Source organism: Sus scrofa, chromosome 16 (genome assembly GCF_000003025.6).
Source record: "Sus scrofa isolate TJ Tabasco breed Duroc chromosome 16, Sscrofa11.1, whole genome shotgun sequence".
NCBI lineage: Eukaryota > Metazoa > Chordata > Mammalia > Artiodactyla > Suidae > Sus > Sus scrofa.
Genome location: NC_010458.4, coordinates 47499667 through 47524125, shown reverse-complemented (window position 1 = coordinate 47524125; position 24459 = coordinate 47499667). Strand labels below are relative to the sequence as shown.

General features: G+C 37.4%; 1 protein-coding gene across 2 annotated transcripts in view; it reads right to left on the bottom strand.

The window, feature by feature from the left end:
• RAD17 (RAD17 checkpoint clamp loader component) overlaps positions 1-24457 on the bottom strand; it is a 30035-nt gene extending 5578 nt beyond the window's left edge. The window contains exons 1-14 of one of the 2 annotated variants that reach the window (XM_021076887.1): positions 24190-24457; positions 22613-22716; positions 19262-19519; positions 18445-18528; positions 14210-14366; positions 11073-11209; positions 10543-10595; positions 10329-10454; positions 10172-10241; positions 5678-5789; positions 3806-3991; positions 3471-3556; positions 3209-3355; positions 1584-1733 (exon numbers count right to left, since the gene is read on the bottom strand). In XM_021076887.1, the coding sequence (XP_020932546.1) occupies positions 1584-1733; positions 3209-3355; positions 3471-3556; positions 3806-3991; positions 5678-5789; positions 10172-10241; positions 10329-10454; positions 10543-10595; positions 11073-11209; positions 14210-14366; positions 18445-18528; positions 19262-19519; positions 22613-22716; positions 24190-24205 (1686 nt within the window). In that variant the 5' untranslated portion in view covers positions 24206-24457. Of the gene's footprint in view, positions 1-1583; positions 1734-3208; positions 3356-3470; positions 3557-3805; positions 3992-5677; positions 5790-10171; positions 10242-10328; positions 10455-10542; positions 10596-11072; positions 11210-14209; positions 14367-18444; positions 18529-19261; positions 19520-22612; positions 22717-23831; positions 24099-24189 lie in introns of those variants that run through there. The other variant, XM_021076888.1, reaches the window with a different exon arrangement.

Here is a 24459-nt window from a genome sequence, read left to right as displayed (position 1 = left end):
TGAGAACCTCCATATGCCGCTGGTGTGGCCCTGAAAAGACAAAAAAAAAAAAAAAAAAAAAAAAAAAAAAAAAAAAAAGGTGAAATATAATTGGAGTTCCCATTGTGGTGCAGCAGAAATGAATCTGACTAGCATCCATGAGGATGCAGGTCCAATTCCTGGCCTTGCTCAGTGGGTTAAGGATATGGCATTGCTGTGAGCTTCAGTATTAAGTTGTAGATGCAGCTTGGATCCTGAATTGCTGTGGCTGTGGTGTAGGCCGGCAGCTATAGCTCCGATTTGACCCCTAGCCTGGGACCTTCCATATGCCACAGGTAAGGCCCTAAAATAAAAAAGTAAAATATAACTACAGGGATACCTCAGAAATAATGTGGGTGCAGTTCCAGACCAGTGCAATAAAGTGAGTATCACAATGAAGCGAGTCACACAAATTCTGTTGTTTCTCAGTGCATATAAAATTTATGCTTACGCTCTAGTCTATTATGTGTGCAATAGCATTAGGTCTAAAAAAATGCACATGCCTTAATTGAAAAATACTTTATTACTAAAAAAGGTTAACCATCACCTGAGCTTTTGTTGAGTTATAACCTTGGTGCTAATGGAGGATTGGACGTATTGAAAGAATTACCAAAATATGACAGAGACATGAAGTAAATGCTGTTGGAAAAATGACACTCAGACTTGCCTGACATAAGATTGCCACGAGCTTTCAATTTGTAAAAAACACATTACCTACAAAGCACTTTAATAAAATAAAGCCCAATTAAACAAGGTAGGCCTGTATACTCTGGATCTAATAAAATAGGTACCAGCTTTCAAATTTTGAGTGATTTTTCCTTAAAAAAAAAAAAAGGCTAAGCATTTAAGAAGCATGTCCTGGAGTCCCTGTCGTGGCTCAGTGGTTAACGAATCTGACTAGGAACCATGAGGTTGTGGGTTCGATTCCTGGCCTTGCTCAGTGGGTTAAGGATCCAGCATTGCCATGAGCTATGGTGTAGGTTGCAGACGAGGCTCGGATGCTGTGTTGCTATGGCTCTGGTGTAGGCCGGTGGCTATAGCTCTGATTCGACCCCTAGCCTGGGAACCTCCATATGCCATGGGAGCGACCCAAGAAAATGGCAAAAAGACAAAAAAAAAAAAGAAAGAAAGAAAAGAAAAGAAAAAAGAGTCTGCAACATACATCACAGCTCATGGCAACGCTGGATCCTTAACCCACTGAGTGAGGCCAGGAATCGAACCTGCATCCTGATGGATACTAGTTGGGTTCTTAACCTGCTAAGCCACAATGGGAACTGCCCCCTGCCTTTTAATTAAAAAACACCAGAGTTCCTGCTGTAGCACAATGGGATTGGCAGCACTTCTGCAGCACTGGGACACAAGTTCGATCCCTAGCCTGGCACAGTGGGTTAAGGATATGGCATTGCCACAGATGTAGCATAGGCTGCAACTGTGGCTTGGATCTGATCCCTGGCCTGGAAACTCCATAAGGTGAGGGGCAGCCCAAAAAAACCCTTTATTGAGATATAATTTACATTCACTTATAGTTTACTTATTGAAAATATACAATTCTTTTTTCTTTTTACCTTTTTATTTATTAGAAACCACTGGGGTTTGTGCAAGGGTCGAAAACTTGATCCTCCTCCTTGGCAATTAGCAAATCCTCGGGCTCTGTTGGAATGTATCACACCCCTCGTAGCTACAGATGTACTATATTCCCTGAGTAAAGAGCGTGTCTAAAAAAAGGAGACAAGATGTGAAATAAAGAAAATAAGAGATTTATAAAATAGTACTTACTGGTACTACTGACACCAAAAAAGAGCCTAACTATGTTTAGTACTATATGTTCATTTTTTTTCCAACCTGACCATGGCCCTAAAATTAATAGGGCTACAAAATTACTTAAAGCAAATTCAACTGAGACAACAATAATGTAATGTGTGAATATTAACTGGATGTTGGTTGGGGAGTGGTGGAAACAACTTTAAATGTATTTTTGAGACAACTGGGGAAATAGGAACAAGGATGGTATGTGACTGAATTAATGTTAATTTTAGGTGTGATATGCTATTATAGCTATAACAGAACAATGTTCTTAGGCATGCTTAAGTATCAAGTGTCCTCATGTTGCAATTACTTTCTAATTATTCAGCCAAAACAAATGTATAAATACATACAGATTAAGCACACGTGGCAAAATGTGAAAAACTGGTGAAAAAAATTAAAGATATATAGGTGTTCACTGAACTATTTTTTGAGTTTGTCAATAGGTTAGAAAATTTCAAAATGACTAAGAAGAAAAAAAAAAAGAATAAGAAGAAACATAAAAAAAAATTAAGCCAATACAACTGCTGAATAATGAAACTCTACCACAGAAATTGTATCATATTTTTGTTATTTTCCTGATTCTGATTATTAATGCTATCTCAGTATTTATAACACAGAGAAACATTAATATATCAAAACAGTGTTGTCCAGCAGAACTGTCTCTGATGAAAATGTTTTGTACCTAGGCTGTTCAATGTAGTAGTTACTAGTCACATGTAGCTATCAAATGCTGGAAATGTAACTAGTGGGACTACTCTGTCAGTCAGAAAACAGTGTTAAAATGTTAAGTAGCAGAAAGTATAGAAAGAAGCACAGTTCTTTTCCTTCTACTTTTTAAACAGCTGTCAAATTTTCTGACTATACATTAGTTTTTATAATCAAAAAATAACTACAGTAAAAATTAGTGCTATATTACCATGGAAAAATCAGATCCAGGAGCTCCCGTTGTGGAGGAGCAGTAACGAACTCAACTAGTATTCATGAGGATGCAGGTTTGATCCCTGGCCTTGCTTAGTGGGTTAAGGATCTGGTGTTGCTGTAAGCTGTGGTGCAGGTCGCAGACATGGCTCAGATCCTGCGTTGCAATGGCTGTGGTGTAGGCCAGAAGCTGCAGCTCCGACTGGACCTCTAGCCTGGAAACGTCCATATGCTACACATATGGCCCTAAAAAAAAATAAAAAAAGAAAGAAAAAGAAAGAACACCACCAAAAAAACCCCCAGATTCACTGCTAAAGCTTCATTATAAACACTATGTGGATGAATTAATTTTGTCATATTATTAAGAAGCTACTTAAAATAACATCAAATACTTATAATAAAAGTAAACATTCCTTCTCAATTCTGAGGTAACAGAAAAAAAGACATTTCAGTCAAATGGTCTTACATTCCAGTCACCACTGAGGATATCTGCAAAACTCAGAAATTCACTGGCTCTCACAAGATCATCCACGTCCATGAAGAAATCTACGTAGTTTTGGTGAAGATATAAATTAAATAAATCTCCTGGCATGTGTGACATTTCTACTACTTCCTATAAAAAAAAGTATAAATAATTTTGGTAAAAATTCAGTGATCGAATGTATAGGAACATAAATGTAAGTAATATATATCCTGTAAATAGTACTAAGTGTTATTAAAGACTTTACCTCAGGGTGAATAAGCAATGTGTCCCGTTCATACTCTGATAAATGAGAAGGCAGTCGAGGTGAGTCTAATTCTGTTACAGATGCTCCTATTTAAAAAAGTCTGGAATTACTAAAAATAACACTATCCGTATAATTACATACCACTTCTCATTTGATATGTTTAATCCCACTCATAGTTCAATAAAACTATCTAAATACATTTTCCTGCTATGTCTTAAGCCTTACCAAACAGTATCTGACCTAGTCCTAGCTCTGTCTTGTAACTGAGCCAAATACACAACATGCTATTTTAAGACTAATAGCAGGTTTTTTAAAAGCATATGAAGTTTTCTTACTTTTACAATATAGTATTTTCCCCAAAGCTCTGAAAAGAAAGAGAGAAACATCTTTGCCACCAATAGCTTGGACCTCTTGATTTTCAAAAACCCTGTCAGGTTTTTGTCTTCGTTTTGATTTTGACAGCGCAGCATCTGATTTTAATGAAGACGTTCCTTTTTTCCTTGGCCATAAATTGTTCTTTCCTAAATAATATACATCCAAGCAACAATATTTAAAATAAAATTAAAGTATGAAAATTAAAACTGAGAACAGTTACACCAAGTATTCTAATTAAAACTTTTCTAATAAATAATTATGAGGTTATACAAACTGAGTCACAGTGCCCTTTTAGTTACTAGTTAAAATGTCATCTAGAAGTATGTCATGACACAGATTTCAAATTTTCACTTACACAATGACACATTTTTCTAATACAGGCATAGCACCTTGATTTCTCAGGGTATGATGCACAAGGTATTGTTCTCGGTGCACGGTATGTAACTTCTCATAACTCTGATGCGGAAAACTTATTACACAGTGTAAGGAAATGAGATATAAAGAGGTCAAAGTAACTGGCTGAAGGTCATCAGTTTCTAAGTGATTTGAATTCAGGCAGTCTGGTTCTGCAATTTGTGCTTAACAGTGATGCTGTATTGCCTCTTTACTGATCTGGGCAGTCTCTAATTTATGAACTTGTCTGTGTTCCAATTTCATTGGGAAATGTACTGTTTAGAACCCACAATGCATGATTTCAGACAAGCAGCCTGAAATGGCAGAAAAACACAGGATCTGGGTTTGAATCCTAGTGTTGTTTATCTCATTAGGCTGGTCTGAGAATTAAATGAAAAAATACATATAGCTGTTAATATAGTTTCTGACCCACTCAAAAATTACTATCTTTCTTCCCTTTAAAATTTCTGAGCTCAAGGGTGGGGGAAAAACTGTAATTGCAATGTATACATGTAAGGATAACCTGACCCCCTTGCTGTACAGTGGGAAAATAAAAAAAAAGAAAAAAAAAAAGAAAAAGAAAAAAAAAAATTTCTGAGCTTAGAACAATAATGTTATAAAGAGCAGTTAGGATCCTAGATTGATCTACTTCAGCCTTCCAAACCCTTAACTCCTATAGTGAACCTAAGCAACATTTACATTTTTATTTCTATAGGAAGAAGCAGAATTCTGTATTTAGGTACAGTTACTTTGAAAAACAAAGATGTAACTAAACGAACAGGTTATACTTGTGGATAGAAACGAGGAATTCAGGTGGACTGTGAGAGCTCCAAAGAACTTTTAATTTTTTAAGGTCAATTCTTCCATGTTAAGCATCCTTAGGTCACTTAAGTGCTTCCTCATGAGGGCTGTGCAGTAACTACGATCATTAAGAGGAAAATTAGCTCATTGCCATTATCGGGCTCTTTACTATAGCACCCTTATAAATAAGTGGAAATATATTTGTTAAACATATCCTATATAAACTATTATTACATCCATTAATAGTTGGACATTTGAGCACTTAATGTGTATCAAGTTCTGGAATAAAGACTCTACAGGTATTATCTCACTTACTCTTCACACAACTCAGTAAGAAAGGTTCTCATGCCAAAGGTGAGAAAATAACGGCATAGAAAGATTAAGTCACTTGCAAGATTAAATCACTACAAAGTGGCAGAACCAGGATTTTCTCCTAGCGAGTCTCATTCCAAACTAACTTCAAAGGGTAAAGTGGCAAACCACATAAATGAATTAGCTTCTTGTCTCAGATGGATATTTACGGTGACACATTCATAAGGATATGTGTATGCATGTGTATACACGTAGTTTTATTACAATGTCTCAATTAAAAAAAGGCTAGTCACCTATATAATAACATAAGTGTATCTTTCACAAACCTGTTGAGGAAGAAAACTGGAGGCTGTTTATTGCACTTCTGATATCACCAGAACATCCCTGACAGAGCAACTCTAAAGAAGTTTTATCAGGGACAATAATTTTTCCTCCATTCTAAAATGAGAAAATTAAAATTAGAAGAACTATTCTCTAAAACAAAAACCAAACAAAAAAAACCCTGTTTTCTTTTTTTTTCTTTTTTAGCCACAGAAGTTCCAAGGCCAGGGATCAAATCCAAGCTGCAGCTGCAACCTACCCCACAGATGCAGCAATAGGCAACACCAGATCCTTAAGCCACTGTGCTGGGAGTACCGGCACCTCCAAAGAAACAAAATGGATCATTAACCCACTGTGCCATAGCAGGAACTCCCGTTAGTGCTTTTCTGTGACAAAACTATAAATGTTTTCTTTCATTCTCCTGCTTGTCCTTTAAACTTTGTTTACCATACCTGTTATTTCCTAAGTTTTCCATTTTTTTGAAATAAATCCACGAATTTTAGGCTTTTGATTTTTTTCCTCTTTTTTTTTTTTTTGTCATTTTGGGGCCACACCCACAGCATTATGGAGGTTCCCAGGCTAGGGGTCAAATCAGAGCTGTAATAGCCAGCCACAGCCACAGCAACACGAGATCCAAGCAGCATCTGGAACCTACAACACAGTTCACTGGCAACACCAGATCTCCAACCCACTGAGTGAGGCCAGGTATTGAACCTGCGTCCTCATGGATTCGTTTCTGCTGAGCCCCAATGGAACTCTCAGGCTTTTGATTCCTGCTTAAGAAAATTTTTCTCCAACCCAAAGTCACTATTTATTTTCTAATACTCCTTTACTTTCTGTATTTAAACCTTTAGTCCACCTGGAAATTATTTTTGTGCATAGTATGAAGAGGCAAAGTTATGTTTTTCCATGTGGGTATCCAATTGTTCCAACACCGCTTATCAACCATAAGAGTCTACCATTTCTACAGTGATATAAAATGACACTTCCATCATATTAAAAATTTCCAGGGCTCCCGATGTGATGCAACGGGATCAGCAGCATCTTGGGATCGCTGGCACGAGGGTTCGATCCCCAGCCAGGCACAATGGGTTAAGGATCTGACACTGCCTCAGCTGCAGCTTAGTTTGCAGCTGCAGCTTGGATCTGATCCCTGGCCTGGGAGCTCCAAAGGATGCAGGGTGGCCAAAAAAAAAAAAAAGTTAAGAAAAAATTCTGACTTACACATATTGACCTATTTCTGTGCTGTTTTCACATTTTCTTCTTGTCTATTCCTATGCTCATACCATCCTGTTGTAATTTCTAATTTTATATTATGTTCTAATACCTAGAAAGCAAGTATCTCTTCATCACTCTTTTACAAAATTTTCTGGCTCATGCCTTCTCTTACAAATTAACTTCATTTTTACTGTGATGTGAATACATTTAAAAGTTGTTTTGAATATTTGTTTCTGAAAAATTCTAGATATGGATTATTTGCCAGTAAGGAAATGTAATTTGTTGGAAATCATGATCCTTGGTAGCTGAAAAAATACCATGGGTAATAATTACTATGAACATGCAAATGTGGCCAAAACCTGTGATGAGAAGTTCCTTCCACACTTTATATACCTAATGATATCAGGAAAGACTAAAGATCTTTTTTCCGGAGTTCCCGTCGTGGCACAGCAGAAACAAATCTGACTAGAAACCATGAGGTTACGGGTTCGATCCCTGGCCTCACTCAGTGGGTTAAGGATCTGGCGTTGCCACGAGCTGTGGTGTAGGTCGCAGACTCAGCTCGGATCCGGCACTGCTGTGGCTGTGGTGTAGGCCAGCAGCTGTAGCTCCAATTAGACTTCTAGCCTGGGAACCTCCATATGCTGTGGGTGTGGCCCTAAAAAGACAAAAGACAAAAAAAAAAAAAAAAAAAAAAAAGATCTTTATTCGTATAAAGATAAAAATATTTTGCATAGTATCTGATGCATATCAAGGGGTGAAAACATCATTTCTATTGTTAGGATTATCATATAACTTTGCATCTTGTTATTTTTAAGTTGATATTAAATTGTATTTCCACATGTCACTAAATATTTTTAAAACACTAATGACAAAATAGTTCACCATAGTAACTGCTCCCTCTATTGGACTCAATTCGTTTCTCATTTTTCACTTTTTTTTTTTTTTTTTTTTGCTTTTTAGGGCTGCACCCGAAGCATATGGAGATTACCAGGCTAGGGGTTGAACTGGAGCTACAGCTGCTGTCCTATGCCACAGCCACAGCAACGTGGGATCCGAGACGTGTCTGTGACCTACACCACAGCTCACGACAATGCCGGATCCTTAACCCATTGAGCAAAGCCAGGGATGGAACCTGCAACCTCATGGTTTCTAGTTGGATTTGTTTCCACTGTGCCATGACAGGAACTCCTCTAAGTTTTCACTATTAATAATTATATTTATTTAGCTAAGTGCTCTACACACATTAATTCTCAAAACAATCTCTCCTTTGGAGATTTCCTTCAGTTCCTGTGAAATAGCATTGCAAAAAAAAAAAAAAAATAGTTTCAAAAATCCAGTTGATTTATAGCAGTAGGGCTCCCTAGAGCCATGCTGGTGGGAGAAGTTCCATCAATTAATTTACTTGAACATCATTGTGATTTGAAAGAGAGAAAAAAACGATGTGTTAAAAGTAATAGCTATTTCAGAACCCGGTTAATGTACTTAACACTACTGACCTTTACAATTAAAAATGGCTAAGATGGGAGTTCCTGCTGTGGCACAATGGGATGGGTGGCATCTTGAGGATGCTGGGATGTGGGTTTGATCCCTAGCCCAGCTCAGGTCTTGACTATGGCTCAGATCTGATCCCTGGCCCTGGAACTCCAAGTGCCGAGGGGAGGCCAAAAAAGGGGAAAGAAAAAGAAAGCTAAGATGTAGTTTCCTTATGGCGCAGCAGGTTAAGGATATGGTGCTGTCACTGCAGCAATTTGGGTCGAGACTGTGGCGCAGGTATGACCCCTGGCCTGGGAACTTCCACATGTTGTGGGCATGGCCCCCCCCCCAAAATCAGCTAAGATAGTGTAGTTAATAAAACCGTATTATATATTTGAAAGTTGCTAAGAGAATAAATCTTAAATGTTCTCACCACAGAAAAGAAATCACACTTGCAGGACATGATGGAGGTGTTAGGTAATTTTTATGGAGGTAATCGTTTTGTAGTACGTAAGTTTCCCAAATCAATGTGTCACATACCTTAAACTGACATAATGTTATATGTCAATTACATCTAAATAAAGCTGGAAAAAATACTTAATACGGTAAATTTTATGGCTTTTTTACCATAATAAAAAATTATTAAATCCTTAAAAAGAGACAACAGGACAAAAGTAGAGTTAAACTGTTGATGACTAATGGCCCTAGATGCGAGGAAACAATTCCTTTTCTTTTTTTTTTTTTGGCTGTGCATGTTCCCAGGCCAGGGATCAAACCTGTGCCACAGCATCGACAAAAGCTGCTGCAGTGACAACACGAGATCCTTATCCCACTATGCCACAAAGGAACTAAAAATAAAAATAACTAATCTTAAAACAGTAATAAAATTCAATGCCATTTAACTGTATTCAAAAAAAGTCAAAACGAGATTTTAAAATTAAGAAAATAACACTGGGTTTATTCTTTATCATAATAGTAATCAGCAACTTTTGAATTCTAGGACTTGTAATAGTATACCTGAAAAGTTCTCACATAAATAAGATATAGTGATTTACTTATGCTATCATCTAAAACATAATAATCACAAAATTAATATATCTATTTTAATTTCCATTTATTCTGGTACAACCACTATGGAGAACAGTATGGAGGTACCTTAGAAAACTATACGTAGAACTACCATATGACCCAGAAATCCCACTCTTGGGGATATATCCAGACAAAACTTTCCTTAAAAAAGACACATGCACCCTCATGTTCATTGCAGCACTAGCCACAATAGCCAAGACATGGAATCAACCCAAATGTCCATCAATAAAAAGACAAAAAGACAAAAAAGATTAAAAAAAGAAAAAGTAGGGAAATGGTTAAAGATTTTTAAAATCAGTATTTTCTACATTTTCTAAAATGACATGTCTCATGTATATTAAAACTTTGTATTTATTTTTTAGTTTTTTGGTCTTTTTAGGGCTGCATCAACAGCATATGGAAGTTCCCAGGCTAGGGGTCAAATCCGAGCTGCATGCAGCTGCCAGCCTACGCCACAGCCACAGCAACACAGGGTCCAGGTCACATCTGTGACCCACATCACAGCTCACAGCAATGCCGGATCCTTAACCCACTGAGCGAAGCCAGAGATAAATGTGTATCCTCATGGATACTAGTTGGGTTCATTACTGCTAAGCCACAACAGGAACGCCAAAATTTTTTAATTTTAAAAACTGAAGTAATCCAAGTTTATATATAACCACCTTTGGCTTTTTATAATTATAAGATTCAAATTAATCAGTTTTTAAGAGACTTACCTTATTAGCTTCTTTTGTCACTATTCGATTAAGAAATTTCATCATAATTGTTGGTGCCACTGGGTTGAAACTGAAAGTTTCAGAAGGAAAGATAGCAGTTTATGTGATGAAATTTAAAACATGTATGTGAAATTTTAAGCAGAAATTTCATTCTTACCTAATGTTGGATATAGCACACTCTTCCTGAATTTCTTTGGGAAACAGTAACCTATGATTATTATCTCCACTAAGACTGTCAGAGATTATAAATATCAGAGGACATCGCCCAACCTGCACATACCTCCTGAAATGACAAGAGACAGCAAGCAAGGTTGAAACTTAAGCCACTTGCCATTTAATTTGGAGTTTTAGGAAACTTCACTGAAACTCACCTCAGTACTTCATGCAAAATATGAGGATCTCGATAAAACTGGTTAGGTAAATCCTATTAAAAACAGAGGATAAACGTTAGCTCAATTTTATTTCCACTATTTTCATATTTACATTTAACAAGGCAGAAAAATGTTATCTATTCAATGTCAATGTACTATAACCAGCATTTTTGTAGAAATTAAAGGAAACCTCAAGTAACTGATATCCTAAATAATAATATACATCAATGGGATTTTCAGATCAAATTTCTTAGGGTCACTACAAATTATGTTTTCACTAAGATGTCATTTTCCAAAAATTTTTTGCCTTTCTATACTTATACCATTAAATTTTTAAAGTTCATTAATCTAGAGCCACTCTGTACAAGTTGAATGAAAGAAACTTTAGGCTTCTGCTATAACACAAAGGCCTTTATGTTCTGTTTTACCATTATTAATGCTATGAAGACAGTTAATGTCATTATCACTTAAGATGTAGCTTGCAACTGTTTACTCAATAATTATAGCAGAATTTCAAAAGTTGTCCTTACTTCAACCAGAATTATCTTCTTATCAGTTGTCAGATCATCTCCAAGCATTTGCAGTTTGTTGTATTTTGTTGCTCTTAGTAGAAACTCTTTAAAAACTGCTATCTGAGACTGATAGGGAAATATATGGAAGCTTGATTCTGAAAGGGAACATATTTAACACTTTTATTTTCAATAAGTTACACATTAATACTACACGTATGTATTCAATATACACGTATATATTACTGAGTATATTTACACATACATATCTCAGTCACAACACTGTAGCCTGTTTTCTATTAGACAAAACTATTCGAATTTATTTATTTATTTTATCTTTTCAGTGCTGCACCCACGGCATATGGAAGTTCCCAGGCGAAGTGTCGAATTGGAGCCACAGCCACGTCGAGCCTACACCATAGCCATAGCAACAAGGGATCCGAGTTACATCTGTGACCTACACCACAGCTTGTAGCAACGCCAGATCCTTAACCTACTGAGCAAGATCAGGGATTGAACCTGCATCCTCATGGATACAAACTGGGTTCTTAATCCAATGAGCAACAAAAGGAACTCTAAAACTGCTCAATTTTTTTTTTTTGTTTGTTTGTTTGTTTTTTGCTTTCTAGGGCCGCACCCGCAGTATATGGAGATTCCCAGGCTAGGGGTTGGATTGGAACTTCAGCTGCCAGCCTATGCCACAGCCACAGCCATGCCAGATCTGAACCACATCTGCAACCTACACCATAGCTCACAGCCACGCCAGATTCTTAACTCACTCAGCAAGGCCAGGGATCAAACCTGCAACCTCATGGTTCCTAGTCAGACTCATTTCCACTGGGCCATGACGGGAATTCTCTAAAACTGTTCAAATTTAAATAGACTATTCAGGAGTTCACTGGTGACTTAGCAAATTAAGGATCCAGCATTCTCACTGCTGTGGTACAGGTTCAATCACTGGCCTGGGGTGTGACCAAAAAAAATTTTTTAATAAAAATTAAAATAGAATATCACTCTTTAAAAGACAAAAGTGACTATGGACACTAGTAACTTTTCCGTACAATGAATGTATTATGGCATCAAATGACTTAAGAACACAGCTGTTAGTATAACAATGGTAAAATTGCTAAAAATATCTGACTTTACCTACAAAATGAAAACTCTCCAAATGAGTGCATGACTATAAGTGAGTTATTTTCAATAATGACATTTTTGTTTGTTTGTTTTGGACATTGCATGTAGCAACTAGAAGTGGGATCTTAGTTTCCAGACCAAGGACTGAACCCTGGGCATAGCAGTGAAAGCTCCAGATCCTAACCACTACACCAGCAGGGACCTCCCAATAATAATGTTTAATGACACATCAGAATGACTGATTTGTGAACTTGGGAATAAGGGAAAAAATATTTTATGACAAAGATGGTAAATAAAGATTTTCTAGATTGCCAAAAGGAATGTCACTGTTGGAGAGAAGTAAAAATTTCAGGAGTACCAGATATCAGCAACATAAGGGAGGGTATACTGATGATATAGTATACACGGAACATGTTAAAGAGCCTAGAGAAAGGATTTTTGAGAAATACTCCACAATTAAATATAATTGTCCTACTACAGAACCCCTTTCACTTCAAAGTGGTCTAGGAAATTTGCAAACTCCTAGCTTAGTTACCTAAAGTTAGCAGTAAGAAAGCTACGAAAGTTAAAAATGATTGTGCTGGAGTTTATGAGCATCTATGTGAAGTTATGTTGTACTACACCACATCTTTCAATTGGTACCATCACTTTTAGATTTTTGTCTTAAAGCTTCCTTCCAAATCCCAAAGACAGTCTTTCCCTTATACCTTGATTTTATTTGATTCTGGAAGTCTAATCTAAACTCTCTAGTTTGGAAGCAAGTTACTTTGACGAATTTTTTTTTTTTTTTTTTGTCTTTTTGCTATCTCTTGGGCTGCTCCCGCGGCATATGGAGGTTCCCAGGCTAGGGGTCGAATCAGAGCCGTAGCCGCCGGCCTACGCCAGAGCCACAGCAACTTGGGATCTGAGCCACGTCTGCAACCTACACCACAGCTCATGGCAACGCCGGATCGTTAACCCACTGAGCAAGGGCAGGGACCGAACCCGCAACCTCATGGTTCCTAGTCGGATTCGTTAACCATTGCGCCACGACGGGAACTCCTGACAAATCTTAAGCCTTGATTTATATTTAAACAAAAAGAGCATATTTACATTAATTTCCCAGACAGAACCTAGAAATACAAGTAAACAAATAGTGCAGGAGTTCCCGTCATGGCTCAGTAGGTAACAAACCCAACTAGTAACAACATGCTGCAAGTGTGCCCCTAAAAAAAAGACCAAAAGACAAAAAAAAATAAATAAATAGTGTAAACTGAGGAAGTTCCCTTGTGGTAGAGTGGGTTAGGGATCTGAGTTGTCCTGGCTGTGCCACAGTTGCAACTGTGGCACAGGTTCGATCCCTGGCCTGGAAGCTTCCATGTGCCGATGGTGCAACCAATGAAATTTTTTAAAGAGTTCCCTTTGTGGCTCAGTGGTTAACAAATCTGACTAGGATTCATGAGATTGCTGGTTCGACCCGTGGCCTCGCTCAGTGGGTTAAGGATCCAGCGTTGCCATGAGCTTCGGTGTAGGTTGCAGATGTGGCTCAGATCCCACATTGCTGTTGCTGTGGCATAAGCTAGCAGCTATAGCTCTGATTTGACCCCTAGGCCTGGGAACCTCCATATGCTGCAGATGTGGCACTAAAAAGCAAAAATAAATAAATAAATAAACATTTCAAAAAATTATAGTGCAAACTAATTAGCTTGTTATCTAACAAAATAGTTAAGACATAATTCTTAAAAAATCTTACTCTCCTGTACTGGAGGAGCCTTCCTTTCCTCCTCCTAAAATTACTTCTCTCTGACAATAGGAAGTATGTGAGAAAATAGACCCACATAGTTTCATCTGAGTGCTACTCTGACTTTGTCAAACAGCGGGGAGATGCCAATCTAGAATAGAAGCGGCAATATATACCTTCCTCTCAAAAATATATGCCCAACAGGATCTTGGAAATCTTAAAGATATAGATGGGGGCTCATTGTAAACCTCTTGTAAATACAGACTTTCCCCACTATTTCCATTATCTTCACAGCAAACCTTACCAGGATTAAATATCTCCTTGAAATCATCTTTTTGGAATTCTGGTAAAACTGGATTAATCCACTCTTGCACTTGAATACCATGCTCTTTTGATAGTATTTTTATGGTTGCTGTTTTTCCACATCCAGGAGGACCTGTTATTAACAAAATAGATCCACCCTAAAACCAAATATAAAGACCAATTAAAAATCACATAATTGGAATGCTAGAATATTGTGTTTGAGCATTTCTCTAAACATTAATTACCTTTACCTATACACACTGAATGTATGGAATAAACAGACTAAATTTCGTAATGTCAGCTTTAGAAAAGGGGATCTTATTTCTTGAACTTCTAAACATAGCTTCTGAAAATTCCAAAATTCTTGCATTCTGTCTCTTCCAAAGATTACAAAGAAGCCAAATTAAATTAACTAAACTTCAGCTCGATTAAAGAGGTAATGTCTAAAACAAGTATTTTTAGAGGTTATCTGAACTCATAAAATTTAATCTTAATACAGAACTTTCTTTGGATTATACACTTCAAAACGTATTATACAAGTATAATATTCTTATGGGAAGACCTCGGTTTGAGTATTAGATTCTTTAAGAAATGTATATGGGAACACTTACAATAAACTAATATATATGTGTGTGAATATATATATAAGCTGCCCCATTAGGAAAAGTTCAGAAGTTACCAAAATTTTTAAAAATAAAAGTCTTGTAATTACCGAAATTAAAACTTTGGTATAATTAAGAGTACATGATTTTTAACTTCTTGGAGGGAAGAAGCTTGTAAAACAACAAGGACCTACTGTAGAGCACAGGGAACTATATTCAATCACTATGATAAACCACAAAGGTAAAGAGTAAGAAAAAGAATATATAGGAGTCCCGTTGTGGCTCAGCAGTAACGAACCCAACTAGTATCCATGAGGACTCAGGTTTGATCCCTAGCATTGATCAGTGGGTTGACGATCCAACACTGCTGTGAGCTGTGGTGTAGTTTGCAGACACGGCTCAGATCCTACATTGCTGTAGCTGTAGTGTAGGCTGGCAGCTACAGCTCCGATTTAACCCCTTGCCTGGGAACTTCCATTTGCTGCATGTGCAGCCCTAAAAAGACCAAAAAAAGAAAAAAAAGAAAAAAGAATATATATGTATAAATCAAACAATTTGCTATACAGCAGAAGTTAACACAACATTGTAAGCCAACCCTACTTTAATAAAATTAAAAAATAAAACGGTGGAGGAAACACTTTTCTGTATCTGCATATGTCCACACATATGTTCACACCACTGGTAAAACAAACAAACAAACAAAACACATGTGTAGGTCTATTTATTTATTTAGTCTTTTTGCCTTTTCTGGGGCCGCTCCTGTGGCATATGGAGGTTCCCAGGCTAGGAGTCTAGTCGGAGCTGTAGCCACCGGCCTATGCCAGAGCCACAGCAAGTGGGATCTGAGCTGTGTCTGTGACCTACACCGCAGCTCACGGCAACGCCAGATCCTTAACCCACTGAGCAGGCCCAGGGATCGAACCTGAAACCTCATGGCTCCTAGTTGGATTCATTAACCACTGAGCCACAAAGGGAACTCCACATGTGTAGGTTTAAGACATGATAATGTTTACATACATTTTTCAAAAAGATACTGAGAAGTGATAAAACACAATGGACCACAAAAAATAAGAACTATTAGCTGAACTGATCAAACAAATTAATAAGAAAAAGTTTTGATAGAAGAGAAACTGACCAAGAACTGGTACTCAGGAAGAGAGAGGACAGTAGAGCCAGCAGAGGAACACAAATACTGACAATGAAAATCCATCTTATCCTAACAAAGGTTAGATCCACAAGGCAGACAAAAAGGGCCCTGACTTTAAAAAGGACCTGTTTACCATTGGAGGCAATTAAAATACCAACTCTTCATCTCAAGGTTGAAAAATTTTTAAAATGATTGAAAGTTTATTCTCTTTCCAGTTGGAAATGTGTGGGGTTTTTCTGTTTTTTATTTTTTTGGCCATACCCATGGTATGCAAAAGTTCCCAGACCAGGGGTCAAAGCCAAGCCACAGCCATGACAAAGCAGAATCCTTACCTACTACCTACCAGGGAACTCCAGTTGGAAATGTATTTAAAGGTAAATAAAGGAGTTCCCATCATGACTCAGCAGAAATGAATCTGACTAGCATCCATGAGGATGCAGTTTCGATCCCTGGCCTTTCTCAGTGGGTTAAGGATCCCACGTTGCCGGGAACTATGGTGTAGGTCACAGACTTGGCTTGGATCCTGAGTTGCTATGGCTGTGATGCAGGCCAGCAGCTACAGCTCCTATTTCAGACCCCTAGCCTGGGAACCTCCATATGCCGTGGGTGTAGCCCTAAAAACATAAAAGACCAAAAAAAAATTTTTAAATTTAGAAAAAGTAACTAAATAGCTCCAGCTAACAATTAGAAAAAACAATAACAGAATTAGAAAATTACCACTTCACAATCTTAACAAATGACTGATCAGACAAGGACTGAAAATGGACACTAAGGCTCTTAGGTGAAAGACTGCTGGAAGTAACACTTACACGCTGCCAAAGCATCTCCCCATAGACTTATGTGCCAAATGCAAAAGAAAATTACAATGAAGTTTTTTTTTTTTCTTTTTATGGATGCACTGGCATATGAAATTCCCAGGCCAGGGGTCGAATCAGAGCTGCAGCTGCCAACCTATACCATCGCCACAGTAACACCAGATCTGAGCTGCATCCGGGACCTAACACTGCAGCTTTCACCAACACCAGATCCTTAACCACCTGAATGAGGCCAGGGATCAAACCCAAATCTTCATGGATACTAGTCAGGTTTTTAACCTGCTGAGCCACATGGGAACTCCTCATGATGAAAATTTTTGACTATCACCTCCTTAATCTAGAGATAAAACTTAATATCAGAGATAACAAGAGAACCATATATATTTCCAGATAAGATGCAATATAAAATATACACTATGACTATAAATATTCTTGCAAAAATGTACAACCTAAGCCCTTGATTTAAACCCCACAGGTTACAGGAAATGCAGGACAGAAGAAGTTAGTCATCATCAGGGGAGAACAAACTGACAAAACCAGAATATGAGACTTCTACAAGTCAACTGGCCTGGCCTCTTCAATAAGTCAATGTCTTGGAGAGAAGAGAGGGTGAAAAGGACTGTTCTAGATTTTAAAAGACCTAAGAGACATAACAATCAAATGTAATGAATAGTCCTCAATCAGATCCTGGTTGCGACAAACCAGATATAAGACATTCTGGGGACAAGTGGAGAAAGGTAAATATGAAATAGGAACTGACCACTAGATAACATTAGGGAATTAGAATTTTGTTAAAATAATGGTATATATAGTTAATTAGGAAAATACCTTTTTGTTGTTATTATTGATAGAGGTATACCGAAGTTTCTAAAATTTTGAAATGTCAAATGTTTAAAATGTATGTCAAGATAACTTATAGGGGAAAATCATGGCTATAAGTATACGAGTATTCATTTACTACTATTTCTATTTTTCTTTATGTTTGAAGACTCTCAAAATAGAAAAAGTTTAAAAAGAGAAAGGAGTTCCTGTTGTGGCACAGAGGAAACAAATCTGACTAGGAGCCATGAGGCTGCAGGTTCCATCCCTTGCCTCGAGAGTGGGTTAAGGATCCGGCGTTGCCAAGAGTTGTGGTGTAGGTTGTAGACGAGGCTCGGAACTGGCACTGCTGTGGCTGTGGCGTAGGCTAGTAGCTACAGCTCCAATTTGACCCCCTAGCCTGGGAACCTCCATGTGCCACAGGTGCGGCCCTAAAAAAGCAAAAAAAAAAAGAGAGAGAGAGAAAGTTGTAGCTTGGGCACTGAGAGTAATTACAGAATTAGGAAGTGAAAGAAAAAACATCAGCAGAAAATGAATGATAACTATTTTAAGGCTTATTTAGTACAAAAACTAATAGGCAATTTGCCTAACTTGCTTTAAGTGTGAGACAATCTAAAATGCTAAGTATATCAGCACCCTAAGTGGTTTACTGTGCTTTATACATAAGAGAGAAAAAGAGGCTTTTTATGAGGCTGAAGTAGTAATAACATCAGAGAGCTTTCAACTATAGGTGACCTGGACTTATTTGAACAAAGTCAACATATAAGTTTCTAACTTCTTATCATCAACTATAAGTCAGAGAAACATGTGAGGCCAAATATTTTTAAACACCTTTCTTATTTAGTTTAGTTACCTGTGTTGGTTGCCTTTCTAAGACTTCAACTTTCAACCAGGTTTCAACCTCTTCAATTTTCTTTTTATGCACAGCAAGTTCATGCTAAAATTTTCAAGTTTAAAACATTATAACTCAAAAATTTTTGATACGTCAGCACAGATTAATCTAAACATTTTTAACAAAACAAGTAGCATACAAGTACATGACAGAGTAATTAAAAGGTCCTGTTGATTATACTTAATTCTTACACTGATGGAGAAAAATTCTGTTTTTGTTGTTTGTTTTTTTTTAATTTTACGGCCACAGCCGGGGCATAGGAGAGTTCCCAGCCTGGGGATTGAATCTAATGGTGGTGGTGGGAATGCTAGATCCTTTAACCCACTGTATGGGGCAGGGGATGGAACCTGCACCACTGCAGCAACCACAGCCACTGCTGTCGATTCTTAACCCACTACACCACAGAGGGAACTCCAAAATTCTGTTCTTAAACTGACACTAATATATGAAAATTTAAGTCAGTTCTGCAATTATAAATTTTTTTTAAATCCTGAAATACATTTTGGGAAGGAATAAATAAGGAGGGGTATGATATTTAGCAAAAAAAAATTAAATGGATCAAGTCTATTTTGGAGTTAAATTAAATTGAAGACAAATAATGATATAACTTCAGAATAACTCCTGGGAAAGTCTAAGCCTTTGAACATAAAAAACTTAGAAATTATTATTTTTTTCTAATTCGTTTAGACAGAAAGACTTTTATGAATAATAGCTGAAAATACACATCCTTCCTAAAAGTAAATTACACAGACTTGTTTGTTTGTATGGTAGTTATTACCTGAGTTTCTGGTTTGTATTTATCCACCCATGGTTCATTTTCAGACACATATTCTTTTGAATTTTCTAGACTATAAATCTGTTTTGAAGAAGATAGGTTTCCTCTTTTTCTAGTTGGAGATCTTCTACTTTCTAATGTGGAAGGCACCTTTTTTCTTCTAAGGCTTGAGTTATTCACACTTAATGATGTAGCATTAATAGTAGAAATGTTTGTAGTCTCTGAAAAATCATCAAATGATGGGTCTACCCAGTCTGTTACCTGAAAAAAGGAAATCATGTAAATACTATTAAATTTTTTTTTGCATCTACCCTATATACCTAAATTACTCTGTAAAAAAATTTCATATATACACATGCAACATTTAAATAAATAACATGCATCATTTAAAATAAAAACCTCACGTATTATCTTTTAAATAAAACTAACTCTATGTGTTTAGTTATTTTTCTACTTTACAATAAGTATAAATGCATACTTGTCTACCTGACCATGGTTACAATGAATGCCATATAAATGAATATAGAATACAAACTTGATTCTCTTTATTAATTATAATCTTTCCTGGATAAAGACTAGGCTGATTCTTTACAATTCACTGGGAACACTGAAACATAAATATTTAAATTACCTACCAAAAAGAAGTAAAGAAAAATGGTATCATTTTAACCCTGTAGAGCAGTAAGAAAAGTCATACTTATGCCTTGACCAGGCATAAGTATTCACAAACTAAGAACCATTTCATACATTCAAAAAATCCCTGCCAGCTTTAAGATTTGTAAACGTAAGGTCTAAGAATCCTGATACTATGAATAATCTGTAGTTATGATTTGATTATATTTACTTCAGCCCATGAAGCAACCAATTTATTTATGGAAAGGAAGCAGCTTTCCAGAGAGGACGATTTGTCAGATTTATATAATAGAGCAGGAAAATCAGTAAGTTCTACTTTACGGTCTTCTGATCTATAGAAACTACTGACCACTCTACATCTCCCTACATCGTTTCCTTTTTTTTAAAATCCTTTTGGGAGTTCCGTCATGGCTTAGTGGTTAACAAACCCAAGGACATGGGTTCGATCCCTGGCCTTGCTCAGTGGGTTAGGGATGCGGTGTTGCCGTAAGCTGTGATGTAGGCCGAAGACTCGGCTCGGATCCTGCGTTGCTGTTGCTGTGGCTGTGGCGTAGGCCAGCGGCTATAGGTCTAATTAGACGTCTAGCCTGGGAACCTCCATATGCCACATGTGAGGCCCTAAAAAAAGACGAAGAAAAAAAGGTTTTAAAAAAATAATAAAATCCTTCTGAAGCATACACAGAGAAAGATACTGTTAAGCAATTTTAATATACAAATATTTAGGAGGATTAAAAAGGTTTTTTAAAAACTTAGAATTGTAGGTGTTCCCATTGTGGCACAGCGGAAACAAATCCGACTAGGAACCATGAGGTTGCGGGTTCAATCCCCAGCCACGCTCAGTGGGTTAAGGATCTGGTGCTGCCGTGAGCTGTGGTGTAGGTCGCAGACGTGGCTTGGATCTGGCATTGCTGTGGCTGTGGCGTAGGCTTGAGGCTACAGCTCCGACTAGACCCCTAGCCTGGGAACCTCCATATGCCTTGGGTGCGGCCCTAAGAAAAGACAAAAGACAAAAGACCAAAAAAAAAAAAAAAATTTAGAATTTTAAAAGTGGATTTCCTTAACATACAAACAATATAAATTTAGAACTATCTAGTTTAGTACCTGAATTTTGAAATTCCCTGCCTCACTAGCAAGGGGAAACCAAGATTTTATTTTCCTTGAAGAATACTCAGCCACAGTTGTGAACCATTTAGTAGTAAATAAGATAATGCTCCTTTAGGGGAGAAAAAGAACCAGAGGTTGGAGCTGAAAGTAGGCTCAGGAGAAGTAAGCTGGAGTCCTAACTTAAGTGTCTTATGAATGCAAAAGTCATGCTTCACTCCTCTTTTAAAGACAAAGGATTAGGATTATTATCAGCAGTGAGGGAAGAAATGAAGACCTCTGGAAAAATATTTCAGCCACAGCTACCTAATTCACTTCCTCCTCTCAAAAAGACTGCCACTAGTATTACAATTTTGGTCCCTTTCCTCTATTTTATTTTTTCATTTTTTAATTTTTTGGTTGCACCTGCAGGATGTGGAAGTTCCTGGGCCAGGGATCAAACCTCACCACAGCAGCAACTCAAGCCACAGCAGTGAAAACACCAGACCCTTAACCCACTGTACCACAAGAGAACTCTCTCTTCTATTTTAAAAAATATATTAGGAGTTCCCATTGTGGCTCAGCAGTAACAAACCCAACTAGTATCCAGGAGGATGTGGGTTCAATCCCTGGCCTCACTCAGACGGGTAAGGATCCAGGGTTGCCGTGGCTGCGGCGCAGGCAGGCAGCTGTAGCTCTGATTTGACCCCTAGCCTGGGAACCTTCGTAGGCTGCAAGTGCAGCCCTAAAAAAAACAAAAAAATTAAAAAAATAAAATAAAAATAAAAAAATAAAAAATATATTAAAATAGTATTAGAAGTAAAACTGTTGACAGCAAGTCTAATCTAGCAATCCCGATCTGCATGTTACACATTTTATAGTTTCATTTCCTACATAAATATGAACTTCCATTTACCTTAATAACAACAAAAAAGATAAAAAAAAGAAACAGTGAAGGGAAATAAATTGCTTAAGATCAGAGAAAAATGAGATCCATCACTAGGAAAAAAGTTAACTTTCATGAGTATGACACTATATGACACCTGTCCTACCCACCTGCCAGCCTTGCTAAAAACTGGCATATAGTGAACCACATAATTTCTGAGGCAGGGCCTGTTGTTAAGCTATAAGATGCATATTTCTTTTTTTTCTACTGCTCTTCCATTCAAGAGTTTTTAGCCTTTTCTTTGTGACTGAGATTGTAAATATTTTTCAAAATTGAAGTTTTGTTCCTTGGGTGGGGGGTAATTCAATAAATTTTATTATACTTGTATAACAATCATCACAACCCTATTTTACAGCATTTCCATCCCAAACCCCCAGCCTATCCCTCCTCCCTAACGTGTCTCCTTTGGTAACCATAAGTTTGTCAAAGTCTGTGAGTCAGTATCTGTTCTGCAAGGAAGTTCATGGTATCATTTTTTTTAGATTCCACATATAAGTGATAGCATATGACATCTGTGTCTCATTAAATCATGTTAAATGTACAGTTGTTTCACAGTTTATTACCAGACTTGTTAGATCAATTACAACAGATACTGAGCACCCTTATTTTGCTAGCAATAATAAGTTATTACAAATATCTACAAAAACTTTAATTCTTTTTGGGCAATTTCATGTGGCCATTTTAGTGTATCATACCTTTGTGGAAGATACCTTTGGTCTAAGAAAAGTTTTTGACATTATAAACTTTGATAGTTCCCATCCGGAGTATACAACTTGTAACACATTAAAGTACAATTCGCCTAGGGAAAAAAAGAAAGAAATCTCAAATTTAGAAAAACTGTAAAATAGAAGTATAGTAATTAATACACATGATAAAAGTCAAGAACATAATAAAGTTAAGGCTTAAGGACTAGTGGGAGAGAACACAGTAAATATAGGGGAAGCAAGAATTCAAAATGCTAAAATAAATTCTATTTTTAAACTGAAACTATAAATTTTCTCTCTTTTTTTTGTCTTTCCAAGGGTGCATCTGCAGCTGCGGAGGTTCTCAGGCTAGGGGTCGAATCAGATCTGTAGCCGCCAGCTAGCGACAGCCATGGCAACTCAGGATCCTTACCCACTGAGCTAGGCCAAGGATTGTTAACCCGCATCCTCATGGATGCTAGTTGGATTCATTTCTGCTGAGCCACTATGGGAATTCCAAATAACTAAAATTTCAACGACTATAATTGTGTCAAATAATCTATCTGTGGTGTTCAGTTTTTCATCTAACTCAATGTATTAGGAAAACAAAAAAAATCCCGAACATTTGTATATCTACCTTTTGTCATTAATAAAGATTAGACAATTCTATTTCTGCAGTTTTATACTTAAAATTAAAATTTCCCTCATTTCAAATTATAAATTTCAAAAATTCAAAGAGGATTTTTTTAAAAAGACACCAAAAATTAATTCAGACATATCACTCACTTTAAACAAAGATTTTTATCTCCTACTGTAAACTTTTTCTATAACCGTCCTTATTTAAACGTTATCACAACATTTTTGGGCAACACTGTTTTCCAACTGTCATAATTCTTCAATGTTTAGGCAAACCAGTGAACTCACCAATTTTAAGTTAGCCAGAAAGAAAGTTTTTTTAGCGTCTACAAACCTGTAAACTGAGCTTTTTTATAGTTTGGAAGCACGTGTAATTTATAATGTGTAAATACTTTTAAACACTAGAAAACAAATCGTACACACACATATAGATAAGCTGTTCATGTCTAGAGGGGTTTTTGCTTTACAGCGTCAAAAACGTATTTAAGATGGAAAAAACAACTATTTCAGAAAATACCGTTGGCAGGTCAAAATAAAAGTCATACACTTGATACCATCTAGACTCTAACCCTTTGAAAAAAAGACTGACAGTTACCTCCTTTAAAAAGCAGGCAACTGTCTTTGACGATACCAGGTTCCCGAAATGAGACATCAGAGGGAGAAAAGACCTCGAAGAGTATTTCTAGCAGACCCACCACCACTCTATACACTGCACAGGGGATACTAAGCTCATACAATCATCCAACGTAATACTACTAGTCAGGGCAAAGCGGAGATGAGCTGGTCTGCCACAGCTCCAGGCCAGAGCTCTGAACGCTCACCCCTCTAATCCACAGATGGGATGGGCAGGTCAGGAGGAGGGGCTACAAGAGTCTGAGAAGGCGTGAAGGCAGACCTGGACTTAAGGTCTCTAGGACATAAATACACCGCAGCCACAGCCACGGAAGCGTTACCTTCTGGTAGCAGCATCCCCTCGTGGGCGCAGAACAGTGGTGGAGCCCACGGTTGGCTCCAGGTGTAAGCAAAGCCACTCAGCCCTAACCGGGCTCAGCGCAGAGCCTCTTGGAGGTCCCGCCTCCCGGGGACTTTTCAGAGCATCGGCGCTTCGGCGACACGGCCCGAAGGGCGGGGCCGCTAAAAGAGCGAATGTCTTAGGCATCCAGCGCACTGCCTGACCCGAAGCGCGGACATGACCTGTTTTGGTACTTTGGACCCTGCAATGG